At 43.6% G+C, this 19,497-nt stretch overlaps 1 protein-coding gene across 5 annotated transcripts; it reads right to left on the bottom strand.

Annotated features, from left to right (window-relative positions):
• Positions 1-1,269: 1,269 nt before the first annotated feature.
• LOC131881612 (guanine nucleotide-binding protein subunit beta-1) lies at positions 1,270-13,695 on the bottom strand. Of its 5 annotated transcripts, none has more exons than XM_059228523.1 (9): positions 13,678-13,695; positions 7,566-8,261; positions 6,887-7,032; positions 6,252-6,422; positions 6,053-6,175; positions 4,798-4,927; positions 4,646-4,717; positions 4,364-4,580; positions 1,270-4,271 (listed from the first exon to the last, which is right to left on the bottom strand). In XM_059228523.1, exons 2-9 carry the CDS (start codon positions 7,620-7,622, stop codon positions 4,165-4,167), a joined length of 1,023 nt encoding a protein of 340 aa, XP_059084506.1. In that variant the 5' UTR covers positions 7,623-8,261; positions 13,678-13,695; the 3' UTR covers positions 1,270-4,164. The 5 variants fall into 5 exon arrangements, with proteins under 5 accessions (XP_059084506.1, XP_059084504.1, XP_059084503.1 ...); XM_059228521.1 differs by lacking the exons at positions 6,887-7,032; positions 13,678-13,695 and adding exons at positions 7,064-7,209; positions 12,348-12,523; XM_059228520.1 differs by lacking the exon at positions 13,678-13,695 and adding an exon at positions 12,348-12,521.
• Between the last annotated feature and the right edge of the window lie 5,802 nt (positions 13,696-19,497).

Below are 19,497 nucleotides of genomic sequence, written 5' to 3'. Positions count from 1 at the left end.
GTATTACGAGGGTATGGAATTGAATGCATTCAATAACTAGGATGTATAGCAATGCATGTTACTCGATGTTGCCCCCATCAATCAGCAGTGATCATCAACTCAAGCCCAGAATGGAACTTGGAGCACCTGTTCCACATGAAGCTCGGCTCAAGGCTAGTTCAGGCATCCTTTCTGGCGGTCTTTTGAGCTAGTCTTTTGTCTTAAAGTGGACACCTGACAACACAAAGATTGCAAAGTCGAACAGTGAACAGCCTGGGCTGCGTGGTGGCCTAGAAAGCTTGTCAAAAAAGTCTGGGGTGTGCACCTTGCACCATCGTGTTAACACAACCATGCTTCCACATACGTGGTTTGAGACCAGGGGAACACATAATTAGCTGATAGCTTGCGATACGCGTTGGCATTACGGCTCTCGCCCGCATTCACGAAAACGAGGTCGCACTTTCGCCCATCAGAGCCGGTGACTGCCTAGACCTGCAATTTGACATAGTGGCGCTCCTTTCCAACATGGACGACATCATCACTGCCAGCACCTAGGAACTTACCGAGTGACCACAAGGTAGACAGTGAACCTATCATAGTCCAAAGTCATGGTAATCTTAGTGGATGTTATTCCTCGCGCGGATAAGGCAAGAATTCCTGCTTTTTATTGCAAGTTGCAAGTTGAACTGGTTTTGTTTTCCAAAAAGAACTGTGAGAAAAATAGCAGGAGATAAAATAAGTGTGACATTTTAAACGCACAGGCCTGTATAAGACGAGGTAAAAATGGCAGTGAAGGCCCTCCTTATTATCACCTCACTTTTTTCAATAATCATGTACTAGATGCTTTAATTTTTAAGATAAATTGTTACCTTTCATATAGATTACGTTCATGACAGCTTGTTGACAGTGCCAATTATGTTTTTGAGATTTGTCATTGCAATTATATTGGCAACACTGATGAAGAAAAATATCAAGCTTTGATGAAAAAATAACCAGCCCAGAATCAGAGACTTGGCTCTCAAAAAAAAATTCCGGTCTCCACTTGCAACTCCACTTATGACACAAGACTGACGCCAAGGCTCTTTCCACTCTAATTTTAAACACCAGGAGGCTCAATTAGTTCCAGTTACTTTTCATTTTATCTGCCATTTATATCATGAAGATGACGAGGTCCCATAACAGGTAAAATGAAAGCGAGGAAGTTATTACCTTGATCATTACAAGGGATCATAATTACACTATACCTCTGTATTTCAACTCTCTACATCCATAACCCTATAACCCAGTTGGTTTGTTTTAGCCAATGGTTTTATTTGTAAGACATATTTGAGGTTACACACAAATCGATTTGTAGTTTGTAAGAGCGCTTGGAGGATTTCATCCTTGGCTCTATTAGCAAGACAATACCAATCCACCTTCATCACAGCGCCTCCAATTACCCACCGTCCCAGCCTGAAGGTCGGGAAGTACCCGCACCCCTGGGGAGCAAAATGAAATCCCCAGGATGGCTCGGGGTGATATTTAGGACCTTGAACACTTCCCAGACCTTCGGATGACATTTTAGCCAGATGGCAGTGGTATAAACCGGTTGGCACTCCGAATAGCGAACTGGCCAAGTACCTGCCAAAGCTCAAGGTGACCGTCATGAATTGCGCTTTTGGCATGGCGTCCAGAAATTGAATAAAACAATAGGAGAAATAAAAAAATTGATCTTCTTGCTTGTCAAGATAGTTGTTGATCAACCACTTTCGATGTTTTTCTTCTGGATCAAGCTAACGTTCGGATTTTCGCTTGGTTTAGTCACCCTTGTAGCTAGATGGTCTGTTGTTAATGTTCTTCTTGATCTTCAATGGGGAGAACGAGATATAACACGGGATACTTAGTCTTTTTTGAATGAAAAATTTCATGCAAACGCCCCACATTTTGAGTTTACAAGGGTGCAATGTTGTTGGAAATTCTTCCATGGCCTTTGGAGTCAATGGCCAAAGCTGCTGACCAGGGGCCCGGGATTCCGTTCCACCAGATAGTCGCACTTATTCGAAACTTTGATTCAAGTGTCCATGAATGATGAAATGGGCTCCCACGCACTGTCAGATTTTTTCTTCTTCTTGATCTTGGATGTGGTTGATTGCTAGTAGTATATAAAGTTGGTACTCAAAGAGATAAGTTTCCCTTCGGTAGCAAAGTCTGTTGTTTTTATCGGAGTTGTGGGACACAGAGATCCCTCCGTTCGTATCATTCACACCAACATAATTAGTAGATAATAATGATAATAGATAATAATGTCGACATAGACTCATCATGCTTTTCTCTCTTGAATTAGACTCGGAATATGGCTTTTTATAAAGAGCGCACTGGATTCGTTTGGGTATTGAAGCGATGAACATACTTCAAAAATAGACTTGTGCTTCATCAAAAGATGAAGAGGAGTGGGGTATCGCCTGCTTAAAGTAGTGGACCTGGGGGACTCTGTGGTCAGAGGAGCAGAAATAGAGGACATTCTCCCCAGGGGGATCCCCAAGACACGAGAGATGTAGTCGAGAAAAGGAGGGAACCACCGGTTCATGTCAGAAAAAGGCGCTTGTCCAACGATTTGGAATTTGGTTTCAAGGTAAAAATATAGAATATAAACCCTGACAGGGCGCTTGGAAACGAGAAATTGAATCGTTCGACCATTATGCAAACATACTACTGAGCCCTTGACAATCCAGGTGGAGACGGATCGTCTGATAGTATGAATCATAATGCCCAACCGCTAAAAGGAAACGGGTTTCAAATTTGGCGCGTCATTCTTCAAATGGCAAAACAAAGGAAAAAAGAGACGAAGCGCCCCAAGGTTTGGCGCCAAACAATCCCGCCCTGTCGCCAATCAGTGTCGTCGCCGAGACCATGAATCCGTGCTACTGAGCCCGAGGGCGGTGGGTGGTCTCCGCCAAGTTATAGCATGGATCATGGGGGACCAAGGCAAGTGGCTGGGTGTTTCCAACAAGGCCGAAATGGCGCCAAACCTGGGAATTCCAGACATGTGACCGGGTTTCCAGATTGTTATGTTTTTTTTTTGGTGGGGAAGGGAGAGAGTTGGGTTAGACTGATTCATAAACGGACAGGGACAAATCAGTGAAACGGCTATCTTGTCGGTCGTGCAACTAAGTAAAACGGGCCAGTGGAACAACAGTGCTGAAGCTCTGAACAAGAGATTGAAGGATAGGTAGGCGATGGATCCGAATGGACCGGCAGTTTTTCTTTTCTTTTCGGATAATCTGTAGACTCAATAAGACAGGCATTGGGGTGGGGTGGGGGTGGGGGTGAGAAATGGGGGCGGGTGATGTGGTATCAATCAATGGTTTGAATTGACAAAAGAAGAGAAATTTCACGAATTTTGGTCACTACGACGCACTGAATAAATGCAGCAAATCAAATCAACTGGTTGCTGAAGCTCTTGATGTCAATGATGTTGTTGGAACTGTTTGGGTCTCCCGAGGCTGTCAAGGTCTTGTGCTGTTTAAGGTGGTCTTCTGCCTTCCTGGTCTGCATCTCTCAGTGGGGTAGTTATATCTTTTTATAAAGTCTGAACACAAGAACTTGCCCCAAGCGAGAGAGAGTTAGAGCGCAAGAAGTGATCCAACGATTTCCATGACGAGAGGTGATAGAACGGTCTCGGATGACTTTCAACGCATCCGGAGGAACAGAACAAAGGAAATGGAGAATCAAAAATCAATGAAGATATCGCCTAGGCCGAGACCGCGAAGGTTGTTGCTCTGGTCACTCTCGGGAGCTCTTTTGAGTCTTTCTTTGAAGGATGGTCAAATCACGAGGCTTCAATGGTCGTGAAGTCTATTAATGGTGGTGGAGTTGTTGTAGTTGTAGTAGTTGTTGTTCGTGGATCTCGTCAGTGTCAAGTTCATGTTTGTTTTTAAAGGAACGTTTTTCTCCTTGTGCAGTCATGACTTTGGATGATGGCATTGCTTTTTTTCGCTGGTATGTGAACGCGAGGCATGTAAGTTTCCCTCGAAATTTTGCTTGTTTTCATGCGCTAGGTTAATAGTTGTTGTGCTCTGGCATGCTACTGTTTCTGTTTCCATTGCGCGTCACATTGTGCCTGTTTTGCTTATGATTTTTGTTGTTTGTAGTATCTCGAATAATTCGTAGTAGGAGAAGATTTTTTTTTGGTTCTTTTCTTCAAGCTTAATTCCAAATCTTGAGGAAACTGTCCCAAGATCCAGTGCAGACAGCCATACCGTCTTCCGTCACTCCCAAGCAACTCACACGGTTATCATGGCCAGCCAATACGCCTACGGAGAAATCGTAACACATTCATCAGTCGAACTAACGCTATTTAACTATTATATAGCGACAGTGTGAATAAAACAATCCGTCTTCTTACCTGCACGTTCTGCCCGTATGGAGTCCCAGACATTGCAGTTGAAGTCGTCGTATCCGGCCAAAAGAAGGCGGCCAGATTTGGAGAACGCCACGCTAGTGATTCCACAAATGATGTTGTCATGCGAGTACATGGCCAGTTCTTGGTCTGCCCTGATATCGAAGAGTCGACAAGTGGCATCATCGGAGCCGGTGGCGAATGCATAACCATTGGGGAAGAACTGGAAGAGTCCGGGCTTCGTTATTCATTTCATATGAATGGCTGCTGACCTGCGCCCCTACTTACCGTCACTGCATTGATGTCACTTTCATGACCGGGGAAAGTTTGTTTGCAAAGGCCTTCTCGAATATCCCAAAGCTAAAATTCAGAGGCGAATATGTTGATCAATTATTTGGTTTCGACAATTTGTGTCAGGGTCTGCCGGATTGATTCCATACCTTGGCAGAAGCATCACATGCTCCGGATACGAATGATCTGTAATCTGGGGACAGCGATAGTGACATCACATCCCCTGTGTGTCCACTGAAGGTTTGGGTTTGCTGTCCGGTCTCAATATCCCACAATGCGCTGAAATAATTGAAACCCGTCATAAAATGTCAATCAAGTTGTTTATATCAATAGATGCAATCGGGACTTCAAGGAGTCATTGACGCAACCAGCAGTAAATTGATTTTGCAGATTTTCCTTATCAATAATTTTAAAACTCGGAACAGGCCATAAATTAATTACTCCCTGCATTCTTAATCTCAATAATCATTTCATTGGTATTTCTTGACAACCTAATCACAAATTGCCTTCAAATAAAAAAAAAAGAACTGGGGAGATCAGAATGCTCCTTAGATTTGTGACAATCTCTCCAGTCTTATTGAAAATTCCGAAGGATAACAATTACAATTGGTAGAACGGAGTAAAAATTTATGACCTAATTAAGAACAAACTGAAGGTCCAAAATTAGGTATCAGATATAATTCTTCATATACATTTTTTGCTGTGACGTATCAGAGTAATTCTCATCAATATTCCTGCATGTTCAAGTCATATCAGAGCGGTCAATATTTTGCACATCTAACCTTGAGTGGATTACAGTTGCGAAAGTTTATACTGAGCTACACCTCTCCCTAAATCAATGGACAGAGTACATTACGTCTCATATACAGCTGGAAAGGACTGTTGTAATAGAGTATTACTGGAAAAAAATAAGAGAAAGCTCGAGTGAGCTCCCCAAGCAAGTAAGCAAGCCTGTAGTACTGTTGTAGGGAGGCAGGCAGGCAGGCAGGCAGGCAGGCAGGCAGGCGGGCAGGCAGGCAGGCAGTTGTTGGTCCGCCGTCTAGCTTCAGAGTTTGTCTATAATGAAGAACAGAAACCCTCTCTTTCTTTCTTTCTCTCTCTCTCTTTTCCCCTCTATCTGTCCTACGCGAAGACACTCCTTGGAGTAGGGAAAAGCAATAAAGAGGAAGAAGAGACTTTCCTCCTTCTTTCTGTTTCCAGCCAGGATAAAATGGATCGAGAGAGAGAAAACGACGAAAGCAAGTGGTTGACGTACTTCTCTTGCTGTCTAGTCCCATTTCATCTGATACGGGCAGCAGTAACAACACATTGTTGAATACTTCTCTTCTTCTCCTTCGCATACATGACGAACACACCTCACTACCTATAGAATTGGTAAAAAAAAAAAAAAACCCTAACACTTACCAGGTCATGTCACCACTGCTTGTCACAATCTGGTTATCGTCCAAGAAGCGACAACAGCTCAGGTATCCGGTATGGCCGGGCAGTTCCCGGCTAACGCGAACATTTCCTTCACGGGTCTTCAAACTGAAAAGAGATCACATATCCAACCAGGTCAAAGAGATGCTCCCCCCCATGGGTCTTGACAAAATGGTCTTTTTACCTGTAAATGGAACAAATATTGTCTAGACCGCCGCACGCCACAAAGCTTCCGGATGGAGCGTAGGCGCATGTCATCACCCATGATGATCGCAGGGGGATAGCGTGGACCTTGTTTGTGCTGTAGCTGTCCCAGACGATCAACTTTCCATCCTGTGAGGCCGACACCAGGTTCCTGGGAATCAACGGCACACATTAGGTGTGTAAGTACGTAAGTACGTACATATATCCATCCAGACGGGCTTTTTTCCTTATATCCAGTTTTTATCAGTGTCTGTTTCAATAAACTCTAGCTTTTGATTTTGATCGGATGCCTTCCTTAGTGACGGTACTTCAAAAGTGGCGTCTTTGATTACGTTAGGTTTAGTATTCCAGTTAACTCTTTTTTGTTTTCTTGTGACTCAAGTTATTAATCTAATCATCAGTCATGAAAGCGGCCAAAACGGAACGTGAACACAAATAAAAAGCAAACGTAAACAAAGGGAAGCCTGTTTTAAGGTAAGGCGTAGATTGGGGATAAAATCGAGGAGTGGAGAGAAGTGGGATTAAAAACGGAAAAGACGTGTTAAATCAACTGTCAAAACTGAACATAAGGTAAATAAATCATAAACCAATAAACGGCCGTTTTCACCACTGTACCTGCTATCAGAAGCCCAGTGCATAGCATAAATTTTGGCTAAATGACCACGCAGGGTACGTCTATTGCGCATGTGAATGCGACCCACGGGCTCATAATTGGCCGTGGCTTGCAACAAAGTGGTATCACAAGCTGCTTTCCGGGCATCCTACAAGAGATCGAATAACACGAATTAGTACCTTGACTCGCTGCCCCAGTGCATCGCGTATATTTTGGAGAGATGGCCGCGCAGGGTGCGGCGCGTCCGCATTTGAATGCGGCCAATAGGCTCCATGGTGCCCGCCGCTTGCGCCAGGGTGGTATCGCACGCCGCCTTTCGTCCATCCTGATATCATTCAGATTGGTAAGCACGGGGGGCAAGAGGGTGAATATTATGATTGGAATTGGGATGACTACTCTGATCATCATTTTTATAAATATCTGTTCCCAACGGTCCCTAAACACTGTGCCGGAGACTTGGGCAGAAGAAAAACATGTCAACAACAAAGTCCAAGGAGACGTTACTAAGGGCTTGGAACCGCCAAGACAAGTCCATTTCCACTGTCAATGGATCCAGTTCAACTGCACTACAATCGATATTTCGTTACATCCAAGCCATCAAGATCTCACCACCTCAAGGGCGGGGTTGAACTTGAAAGTAAGCCCAAGTGGCTCGTATCTTGTTTTAGCTAGGGCACTTACGCGGATAGCATTTTTGAGTTGCTCTGCCTCGGATCTTAGTTGGTCCAACTCATTCATGGTGCTTGGCGTTTAGTCGGGGTGTTGGTGTTGGTGACAGGCCAGCACAGCACAAGCAACAGCAGGAGCAGCAGCGAGGAGGGGGGCGGGACGAGGTGGTCTCCTATCAACTTGTCATTCACGACGTTGTGTTGCTTTGGCCCACGGCGACGATGTGGTCGATCACAGGGAAGGTGGTCGGGCAGAGACGATTGGTTTCGGATGGAGGATGGATGATGGATGAGAGCAGAGGGAGGTGGTCTTCACCAACTTCTGGCTTGAGGGGGAAAAAACTTGAATGGGCGAGCGAGGCCCTCACTTCACTTGCCGTGCCTCGCTGGGGTGTGGCCTTTGGGTGGTCGTCACAGGTAGTAATAAATGTTCACTCTCTCCCAGAGAAGGCCAACCCAACATAATGAGGGAAGGGATCTTGTCTAGGAGATGGGGATAGCAATGCTAAAGGCCGCAAAGTGCTACGTCCTCCGGCCTCTTGAGTCACGTGATGCATAGAACAGGCGGGTCAGACTCCGTTTACGGTTGCGGGAGTGGGCGTGGAGCTATCTGCTGAAGAATTTCCACGTCGTAGAGTCCAAGGATCCAATCTTAAGCCGGCATGTGGAAATCGCGAGCATGAAAACCGTCAGCTAGTCTGACTTCACTCTGCAAGAAAATGAACACACAAGCGTTACATTTGAGCAAAATGAGGCCTGTTTCTAATGTCAGGGGCGTACTCTCCAATGGACGCAGCTTACGTCGGTGGGAGACACTTGGGTACACTGGAAATTGGGCTTGATTCAGCAGCGATTTTTTTAGCACATAGAGGTGGGTGAAAACCTCCCAATATCTTGCTCACTCCTTGTTAAATGCTCTTATCAGAAACTGCCTCCTATTGCAAGTCTGTTTGGTCCTTTCCTGGCTAGCTTCATCCAATGATAAGAGGATAGGGCGAGTTGACTATACTAAGAACACAGAGGCATGATAACGTGCTGCAAATGTCACGGCAAAGAAGCTTCCGATATAACCTACTCCTCCCTCCCTCCTCTCATATGAAACTTCAAATTTCAGATCCAGCACATTCTAAACCATCCCAATGGATGGATCCAGATGTGGACCAAAGGCGCTCCAATGGAGCCCGTGCGTAATTGCATATCCTTAAAATGTAAGCCCGTTGAGGGGGCCTTTCAAGCAATTCAAATCGTGAATATGGGACACATTGGTTTCAATCCATTGGCTCTGGAAGACCTCTCTCGGGATAGGTCTGATCTGCTGAGGCTAAATACGGCCATTTTGGCCTCCAGAGCGCGCAGCCGACACGCCAGCCTCGCAGCCATGTCGGCCCAAGACCCGAAAAACTCAACCCAATACTTCACAGATTCCACAACTGTTCAGGGCCCATTTTCTCATGGATACAGGGTCAAAGACTCGAATTGAACCAGACACTGGAAACTCGCCACACTAGAGGTCTCCAACTGGAACTTTGGGACTCGAATTGAACGAAAAATGGATATTTGTCTTACACGAATATACCATGGTTGTTGAATCTTGTTCTCTGCCGACTTGAACTGGCTACATCAGCGGCAGGGCTCTATAAGCTTAGTCCGTAGTCAAAGATATGGAGAGAGAGAGAGAGAAAGAGAAAGAGAGTCGGTGAGTAGGGACAGCCCCTTCGTCTCGTCCTCCTTCGTTCTCTCAGTAGAGCATGAACTAGTGAGAGGGTACTACTAGCAGCAGCAGTAGCAGCAGTATCCGTGTATTTCTAGTCTGAGGGCAGCAGGACTTCTCTCTTAAGTAGAGGCCATTCAATGGAGGAGTAACAAGAGGGGGAGGAGGAATGTATTCCCAGCAATAAAAGAGTCGTGGGCGCCGCCCTCCTAGAATAGCAGCGAGGCTGTCGTGGTGTGGAGTGAAAACCCGCTTCCTGAGGAACAACGAATCGGGGGCGGGAGAGAGAGCGTTGAAGGAAAGAGTTGGCCTTGTCCGCCAGAGGCTAGCCTTCGTTCATATTCACACACTGACATATTATATGGGGGGAGAGAGAGAGACAGAGAGAGAGGAGAGGAGAGAAGAGAGGGACTGGCCAAGTTCAAGGGAGAGGCAGAGCCCAGGATGGCCTCAGCTTTCCTTGGTCGTGACGATACAGCGTCGGTAGGATCAGAAGCGAGGCCATGGACAGCCTCCATCTCCACTCCCTGCTTCTGCTAGTTGCCGTTGCCGTTGCTAGCCTGAAATCCCTCGAGGAAATCAATAGAGTAAGAGAGAAGAGCGTGACATCAGCAGGGCAGAAACTGAGCATTTGCTCTCTTCTGACAAAATTCGAGCAGAGTCTCGCTTTCGTCTTCCCTCGATCACACCTGCTGTGGAACAACCCGAGAGAGAGAGAGGGCAAAAGCCAGTCAGTCAGTGCATTGCACAAGAAAAGTTTCCTTTCAAACTGGCATGAACCTTCTTCATCTCCCCTGGCCTCTGAGTCGTCGTCACCGCCATCGTCGTTCTCATCTGAAGGAACGTCGGACGAGTATTTTGTCCTCATCAGGCCTAGAGGCTTCTTCAATGACTCTGAAACCATATCGCTTAAACTGACAAGAGTAGGTTTAGGTCAGCAGGCCTCCTCCTCCTCCTCCTTCTCAAGCTCCGTTCCCCGCCTCTTCTTACTCCTACTCTTGCTTGTCTGGCCGCTAGGCTCTTCGTTCCAAGGGAACATATAGATACACAGTGTAGTAGTAAGGGAACATTGAGCCGTTCAGGCAATGTCAACCAACGGAACTTGGAACTCCAGACTACTTGGTGAACTTACCATTGCCATGCCACCACCCAGCCGATAATAAAAAGGGAACTATAAAAAGTATTGAAATATGCAGGGTTAGTACTCAAATTGGGCGGAACACGCTATCTCTCTTCCAAGACAAATTCAAGATCCAAAATGAGTAACGATGAATTAGGCATTCTTGAAATAAGCATCGTATGTTCAACTGAAGGTGGAAATATTCAACTGGGGGGTTAAAATGTTTTCTAAGCGTGTTGAGGACAAATCCTAACATTGGAACACGTGTTTTATGTTTCATATTCAAACGAGCTCACTGTTTTTTGAGGTAAAAAGACTAGTCGAGCTTAGCCTGAAATTCACCAGGTTTAGACCGATTCCAATTGGTCAATTCTACATAAAGAAGGGCATCATATTTTTGAGTAACAGGTTCTGAATAACAAAAACGCCTCTCATGACTTTTAAACTGTTTGGTGAACAAGTATTCTTTTTAGGCCTGCCTCTCCAAGAATGCAGCACAACATTGACTTTTTGGTAAGTCAACATTCCAAGGGACACGGACGGTGCAAGCCAATAGTTCTCAGCATTGATCAATTTGTTTTTGTTCAGTTCGAAGACAGCAGATATGCATCTCTGATTAAAATCTTCACATTTGAAATGCTTCTCGAGCTTCTTCTGAGCCAACTTGAAAGCAAAGTTTCGCGACGAAGACGATGATACTGATTATGTAACAACGACAAAGATGATTTGCTCAAGCCAGTAGGTTGACAAGTGGACTAGGAAAAGTTGGGACGGTTGATATATGAAAATAATCAATCAAGGGCTATTCACTGACAATCACTGACATGTACCATTCGTTATCAACGCTGAATTTTCAAGCACCCCAAACTCAAAAAACGTGTGCTCCTCACGTCTTAAAAAAATACCCATTCAACCCTATGGACCATTGTACCGACTCACTGAAAACCCAATTCATGGTTGAAGGGGGGAGGGAGGCAGATCAAAATTCTTCATGTCACGAATCACGACGAGAAATTTCACAAATTGAATGCCTACACAACAGGCCAGGTAGATGGGAGAGCAAGAAACCCTAACATCCATCTTTCCTCGTCAAAAACCGATTCTTGTCCCCTTCCTCATCTTCTCAATCATGAACTGATGAGAAGGGCCATCATCTCTGGATGATGGAAGGAAACGCAGATGATATTGTGGCGCGCAAATTAAAGCCCATCTCTTTAGGCGTAGCCATCGATCTGAACAGATGATGTCATTGAGCTCCTTATTTGGACCGGATTCCAAGGCACTACCCAGTAACCATGACCCTGAGGCTGGATCAGCAAGGGAATCGAAAACCAGCCTGACAGAGCTCCTCCACATTGGTTCGATTCAAAAGAGGTCGCTCAACTGCAGTCAAATTTATCAGACATCAACCAACCACCGATTGAAGATGCCTTTTGGTTTCCTATGCAAGCAAAAGACCTCATGAGATCTTCAACCCTCTCAAATGGCATCGTTACTACGTATGTACAAGGTAGAATTCAATGTATGGCAATAACCTGCACACTTCTGAAGACATTATGCCAACTCATCGGAAGGAAATCGACCCATTAAAGCTAGCATCCATCGCCTTCAACCCACGACGATTTCACTAGACGCTTATCGACCTTTGACCCCAGACCTCCCATATCCTAATGATCTGCATATCATTAGATCTTCCACCCTAATGAGAAGCCCAAATCGTCCCTTTCATCCTCCAAAGCGAAACCAATGATTATCCTCATCATCTCCAAAAATTCATGGTTACCAAGGATTCTGGCCTCCCTGTCCGAAAAAAGGCCGTATTTTCCATTCCACACCCTCTTTCCAGCCTTCTCCTTCTACTGCCCATTCAGCCACGCCGACACTCAGCCCATATAGAGTCGGCCTTCCCCATAAGTCGAGGATTGGGAAGTGGTCACCCTGTGCAACTTGAGAGCGGTTCTTACTTTGCTTTTTCCTCACTTTGCTCCGCGACATTCAGTGGAATGGGGGTCGGAGGGTGCTGAGAGGCGTGTCCAGACCAGCCCTGGGCGGAACCACCCCGAGGAGCCGTGGTCTTTGTACACGATCACGGCAAGAAACACAGACAAATTCGTTCACTGCACTCTCACACACGAGCTTGCTCTCCACTCTCCGCGACACTACTACTAAAGAAGTGAAAGACAACTGCCCGCTTCAGGGACGCTAAGAAGAGAAGTTTCAAGTCAAGACCAGGATTTTGGAGGATGAAGGCCAAATTATGTCATCCAGGATGAAAAGAGAATGCATGTAAGAGCTGTGAATCGGATTGACCAACAATTTTGGGGCTCGGATTCGGTCAGATTTCAAAATTGTAAGATGAACTAAATGAATGTAATGGTTTCTTTTACACCTCTCAAAAAGCAAGGATGATCAAAGAACATCAAAACTAAAATATGTGAATGGACCCACTATCTTAAAAGTTATCACATTTGTGTGGCAATCCCAGGCAAATTATGAAACTGAAATTCATTTTTTGAAAAGAAGTATCCATATAGTCAATATTAGGGAAAAGGAATTTAGAATACCTCAAAGTATCCAGTCTGTGAATGAAAAATTGATGCAGCATTTTGATAACAGAATTACATTCAATGGCACTGCAATTGAAGCATATCACAAAGACAAGTTATGCTATTCTATTATTGATACAAAAAAGTTAAATAAGTTCATTTAAAGCTAAGTGGGTGAACAAATTACATTTGGATCATATTTTGCAAAATGTTTTGGATTAAAGTCAGATGAGTCCAATACATCTTGGATTCAGATTCGGATCCGGGGAAAAATTCGGATTCGGATTCGTTCGGATTGGGCAAAGCTCTCAGATTCAGGTTCAGATTGGGCAAAAATTCTCGGATTTGGATTACAAAAAATCACCTCAGCTTTGATTTGGAGACCCTATTGGGTCCGATGCACAGCTCTATTTCATGTGCATTGTATGTATGTATATTTCTTAAGTGTTAGTACACATTATTGATGGAAAATGGGGATTGAAAGATGAAGATCGAAATGTGCGGAGAAAAATCAGGAAATGCCAGTTTTGATAGAAATGCCATAAATATAGTTGAATTGGCAGCACTTAAGTCTAGAGCTGGCATGATGGGAATGGAGCCAGAAAGAATCATGAGAAAAGACCAATTTATTGAACTATTCCCCCCAAACCTGGGTTGTATCAGTTGTGGGGCAAGTTTCATAACATTGTTTAACATCTGATACTTTCAAAGGCTACTGTTGTGTTAATGCTACAGTTTTTGAGTTTACCCGTTTCAGAGATGTGACCTGGTCACGACCGGACTTCAGAGATCAGTTTCTCCGGAAGGCAGACGAGTTTGGGCGCGATGGGCTTTGGGCGTAGAAGTTGAGCCAAACGCCAGTTTACGAGTTCGCCAAAGGCATTTTGCAACGCCGTCGAGTCGGCTTCTTAGGCCGATAAATATCCAGCGACCCGAGTGACAGCGCAATCTAGTGGATACTCCGGACACTGGTCCGTCCTCCCAAGGATGGAGAATCAGAACCCCATGACGTCATGAGAATCATTTTCGGGTTTAAGCGGGAATAACGACGGAGAGAAAAATCGTCAGGGTTATTTAAGGTTCTCAAAATTCTGCAAAAATAGAGGACCTCAAGATGTAAATAGAGATGCAGAAAAAACAAGCCCAGGATGCAAATAAGGATGCAAATAAACTTCAAAGCTGCTATGTATTGTTATGGCATACTAAGGTATTTCAAGCAATTTGTTAAGGTGGACACTTACATTCTAATAAAAGGTATGCTCCTATTCCAGTGGGTCAGCTTCTGAACAGTAATCCAAGAATAAACTTCCATAACAATCACATTTGTTGTCAATAGGGCTTGTCAAGTAAACGCGCTCGTGAACAACTGACATTATTCCATGTAGTAAAATCAAAGACAACATGCCCAGCCAAACCAAACAATGCATGCATTGAGTTTTGACATTCATTTCATTTTGCTTGCTCGTCTAAGCAAATAGCATTAAGGTATTGAGCCAATTTGATAGTGCGTTTGCGGATTAACACCAAACATGGTCATTTTGTTGGGGTTTGATAACCAGGCTCACTCAAAAGCACTTGGTTATTGAAAAATCAATGGGCGGGTGGCTGTAATGTTTGTCTTAGTTCTCCCTCCAAAAAGTGCCCAAAATCAGGGTGCCGGACCACATTTTTCCTTGAATTTAATTCACTTGACATCCCCTATAGGGCTTGTCAAGTGAATGCGTTAATGAACAAGTAGCATCATTCAAAGGAGTAAAATCAAAGACAACATACCCAGCCAAACCGCACTGTGCATGCATTGAATTTTGACATTTATTTCATTTTACCTGCCCGCCTACGCAAATAGCATTAAGGTATTGAGCCAATTTAAAAGTGCGTTCACCGAATTACACAAAACATGTTCATTTTGTTGGGGTTTGAAACCCAGCTCACTCAAAAGCACTGGATTATTGAAAAATCAATGGGCGAATGGTGAGAGTTGACTGCGATGTATGTCTTTGTTCTCTCTCCCAAAAATACCAAAAGTAAGGGTGCCTGACCACATTTTCCCTTGAATATTTTTCACTTGACAAGCCCTGTACGAGTACAACAGTTTTGACAGGTCAGCCCCCTGAATAAAATTTATATTGGGCACAAACATTCACACAAACATGTTTTATTGAGTGCATGTTCCTGTTTGGCTGAAAATCGACTCCTTCTTGTCAAGCCAAGGGTGTCATGATTTTGCTCATTTCCTGGCGCTCTTATTTAGGAGAAACGGGTACAATGTACTTGATTAGCACAAATTTTGGTCATCCCACAATTTGGAGATGAAGCATGAAATCAAGCATAAAGGGAGGCTGAACTGTGCAACCTTAAAATTATGAGACAATCTCATCTCTAGAAAATGCGGCTTTTCAAATTGGAGGGAACCAAAGCAAATTCAAATGCAAAATGAGCTCTTTGAACCTTTTTTTCAAAATAATAAGACTTGGAAGCGGATAGTTGAAATCAAATCAAGTGTTTTTCTTAAACATGACATGGAAAGGTTTGCCAATATTGGAACGTTAAAGCAAACTAATGAAATGCAAGGCACCCAGAAACGGTCTTATCACAAACAAGCTTATTTTTGTTGACGTTGCCATTCTCTTACTTTAGTCTCTAACTGGGATCACAGCATGGAAGGAAAATTCAAGTCTCTCCCAGAGATCTCCAGTTTTTATACCCAAGGAAACCTAATTGTAATTATCAGAAATTGACTTCAGCCAAAACCATGTTCATGGGTTTTGTTTGATAAAGTATCCTCAATCAACATTTTCAGTTTGTTGTACAATCATCTGTGTCCTAGGAAAGAGATGGGAGGAGGAACCCTGAATCCTCAAGTGCAGATATTTATCAAGGGTGCCAATATCTAATCAAAATGGTGAAAATGTACATTTTCTGCCCAAGCAAAATCAGCCAAAAGAAGCATAAGATGCATAAAAAATGGGGAAAACGGTCCAAACATGCAAATGATGCAAATAAAGGTTTAGGGTGCAAAAAGACGCAATTAACGGCCCAGGATGCAAATTAATGTTATTTGGGTACGTTTGCGAACACTAGTTATAACTTTAGCACCTCAGATGTTTAAGCAAGCTCTGGTACCAACGCACAAACTTGCCTGCCAGGGCCAGTGATGCAAATTTGGCACTCCAAACTAGCTTTAACAAAGCTGACCTTCCTCATATGGCAATGTGAAGGAGGAGTTAAACACTCAAAAACGTATTGAAGCCCCAAATGTGCAACACTGGTTTTGGTACCACCAAAGAAACGAAACTTCCAGAGCTTGCCTAACGTCCCCATGGCTTGCTTGGTATTGCCAAACTTTTGATAAGTCTGGATTCTAAATCATAGGATCAACTTCCTGGGGAGGCTTTAACATGTGATTATTAATTAAAATTAGAAGATTCCAGATTTTTGGGGCGGATTAAAATTGCAAAATCATTGCAATTAATTTGAAAATGAATGAGTCTTGGTAATTACCGAGTTACATAAATATTACTAAATTGAGCAAATCTGATCGTGCGTTTACCGAATTACACCGAACATGTTCATTTTGATGGGTTTTGTAACACAGCTCATTCAAAATCACTCGATCATTGCAAATTTAATGGGCAGATAGTACGAGTTGCCTGTCCCTCCCCAAAATAAGGATGGCAGACCACTTTTTTTCCTAGAATTTCCTTCACTTGAAATGCCTTATAGTTTGTTCAGGAAAACTGCAAAATGGGAATTTTTTGTTCATTACTAAAGTCAGATTGCCTTAAACAAACAAACCATTGAACCAAAGCCACGTTGCGGCGTCATTGTTGGTGCATATTATTACTAGTCCTGCATAAGTTGATTCAATTTGCCCTGGTATAAAATTTCTTGCGTAAGTTTGGCCAGACTTATTTCCCCTCTAGTGTTTATGTACAAACACATGTTGGGGCAAGTTCTTAATTGGGCAAGCTAAGCACCGGACTACTTGCCAGATGCAAGACGCCCACTTACCTGCCTGCGTGCTACATCAGATCCTTGAAACTACACGTTTACCCCTTTTTTACTGTATAATTACGGCGTGGCATTTTTGGGGGCGAAGGTCCCTTCTGTTGCAGCCCTAGGAGCAGAAGAAAAGGGCGACGGCCAACAAGGCTGCAGCCAAAAGGACCGCAACTTGGATATTCTCGCTGATCTCTTGTTCCACACCAAAGGCACTCAGGACGACACAGACACAGAAGGGCAAAATTGAGAGGAAAAAATAGGGACCCATCCTCTTCTTGCCCTTGCAGTTAGTGAAAGAGCCGGAAGAAAAAACGTTACTCAGTTTGAAAGTCCACTCATTTGAAGCTGCCATGTGGACAAATCAGGCTGGCCGTAACAGTGTCCAAACAGGTCAAATTGTTAAGCCCATCAATGGGCGCGCAACAGGAAGGGTACAATTTTCTCCTAAGTAAGTGGAGATTTAAGGTCAGCTTGGCGAGTGGGACTCACGTCAAAAGGAACGTTTAGGGTGGAATAGGCTATGGAGCGCGGAAGCACTGGAGCATGCTCTGAAGTTGTGAGTTTCGATACGTTGCTACATTACTTTCTAACATAGTCGATCGTTCTTTCTATACTTCCAGCCGATTGACTTGTGATGTGTGATCCACCGAGGGTCTATGTAGAAAAGGTCGCCAGGCAGCGGAATTAATCGCCAAATAAAGCAAAATTGTCAGTAGGGAAAAGTTGTGTAAGGCTACTGACGATAATCTGAAACAGCCATGGATTATAGCGGAGGTAAGAAAAATAGTTGTGGATACTTATATCAGTTGCTTGATTCCCCTTGGGAGAAGCAGAAAGAAGACAGACATGCAATTGTGGCTAACTGGTGGAGATCAGAGCGAAGGCGTGCAGTGCACTCTTTCATTCTAACAGCGCCGTCGCCTCCATTTGACGCCCCGTAACATTAGTAAAGGAGATGTCTCTCGAATTGCTTGATTACCAAGTGGACCCGGATGTGAAATAAGTTCGAGGCTGTAAATAGCGAAATATAGTCAAAGGTGTATTAATAGAAAACGGTCAACCATCTTGGGTGATCTTGGGAACCAACAAAATATTCAGTTTGAAAGCAACTTCAACTTCTTCTTTTTAATAACACTTGACTTTTGAGACTGTTCTTTTTCTGTTGTCATGAAGAGAGTCATTGACTTCTGATATGCAATTTTTAAACATACAATTGGAAAATGCCAGAGATTCTTGCATTAGGAATGGCATAACACTGTATCCTTGAGAGCACTTTACACTTGTCATGTTTGAAGTCGTTTCCTCAGCTTCCAGCTTCATAAAAAGAAGCTGCAAGAAGATTTTTCTGTGGCAGGAAAAGGACAAAAAATTCCTACCAAATATATTCAGATTTAAAGATGAGTTTTGGGAGCTCTTTGGCATGAAGGCAGAACATAGAAATAGATCAGAAGGCTGCACTAATCCACCACGGTTAATTTGCTCAATGAAGGAGCTTTAGACCTCAAAGCACCTTTCCTGCTGTTGTTGTCAACAAAAGTTAGTTTTGGCGCATCTTTACCCTGACACAAGAGGTCAATACAAAAATTACATTTGTGTGTTGTAAAAGACCATGTACCACTTAATCTTCTCTGTCCATATTGAAGACAATGTATATTGGCTCACTGATAAGTGCTTGCATTTCATTGCAGGTTTGCTCAATGACACTCTTGTTGTTTTGTTCCTCATATTCAAAGATTGATCTCACGGCTGAACTTGACAAGGCTTTTTAGCCTTATGAGCTTTTCAGCTTCAAGAAATTGCCGGACAGAAACAAAGTAGTTTGCCCCGGCAAGTTGTCAGTAAAGCCCAAATCGTTGTTCAATAGGATCACTACTGATTTTGCCAAGGAGAACAAACAAAAGATACTTTTTGCGCAGGAGATACTTCACTAAAGCTGGCAATGCGGCTGATGTTTTTGCACTTGAATGTTTCAGGTGAGAGTCTAGTCTCTTTTTTGCTTGTCTTCTCCCACAATTCCAACCAGTCTCTGAATTTCAAGAGGAAGACTACAGGGTGGAAAGAAATTACGGGCCTCTCTTTGTGGCTTCTGAAAATCCTACCCCCTAACTCAAAGAATAATTTGGTCAGATTGAATCTCCAGTTTTCATTAACAAGGATTATTGGTAAACCTAACACCATACCACAAATGATCCGATTTTACTCCAAAGGAGATTGGTAACCTTCTGATGTTTAGCCACCTAAAGATTGAGTCTTGAAAATCCAGATTTCAGTTGTTGGCCCGGTCTGTTCAAAAAGGATTTATGGCATTTCCATGAGGGTCTCCACTTTCCAATGGTTTGAGGATGAACACTGAAAGGCTCACCAGCGTTCCTTTGTCTTTAGGGACCTGCAATACTTGGTTGAACTTGTTCTTGGTGATATGAGGCACTTTTGCCATGGATACCTCAATATCACAATGCCTATAACACATTGGACATGAACTTTGAATCTAATTAAATATAGAAATTATTTTTCCTTAGTTACCACATCTCAAATTCCAACTCTTCATCTATTAAAAGGCTGTGAA

Source organism: Tigriopus californicus, chromosome 6 (assembly GCF_007210705.1).
Source record: "Tigriopus californicus strain San Diego chromosome 6, Tcal_SD_v2.1, whole genome shotgun sequence".
NCBI classification, from domain to species: domain Eukaryota; kingdom Metazoa; phylum Arthropoda; class Copepoda; order Harpacticoida; family Harpacticidae; genus Tigriopus; species Tigriopus californicus.
Note: the sequence above shows the minus strand (reverse complement) of the source record. Positions and strands in the feature narration are given on the sequence as shown.

What these genes read in the sequence shown, in the direction of transcription:
- LOC131881612 (XM_059228523.1), bottom strand. Translation starts at nt 7,622, where the DNA reads ATGAATGAGTTGGACCAACTAAGATCCGAGGCAGAGCAACTCAAAAAT. An exon ending in AACTCAAAAATGCTATCCGC is followed by an intron (nt 7,033 to 7,565) that starts GTAAGTGCCCTA and finishes GATCTCTTGTAG; the next exon opens with GATGCCCGGAAAGCAGCTTG. An exon ending in CATGTGATGCTTCTGCCAAG is followed by an intron (nt 4,718 to 4,797) that starts GTATGGAATCAA and finishes TCTGAATTTTAG; the next exon opens with CTTTGGGATATTCGAGAAGG.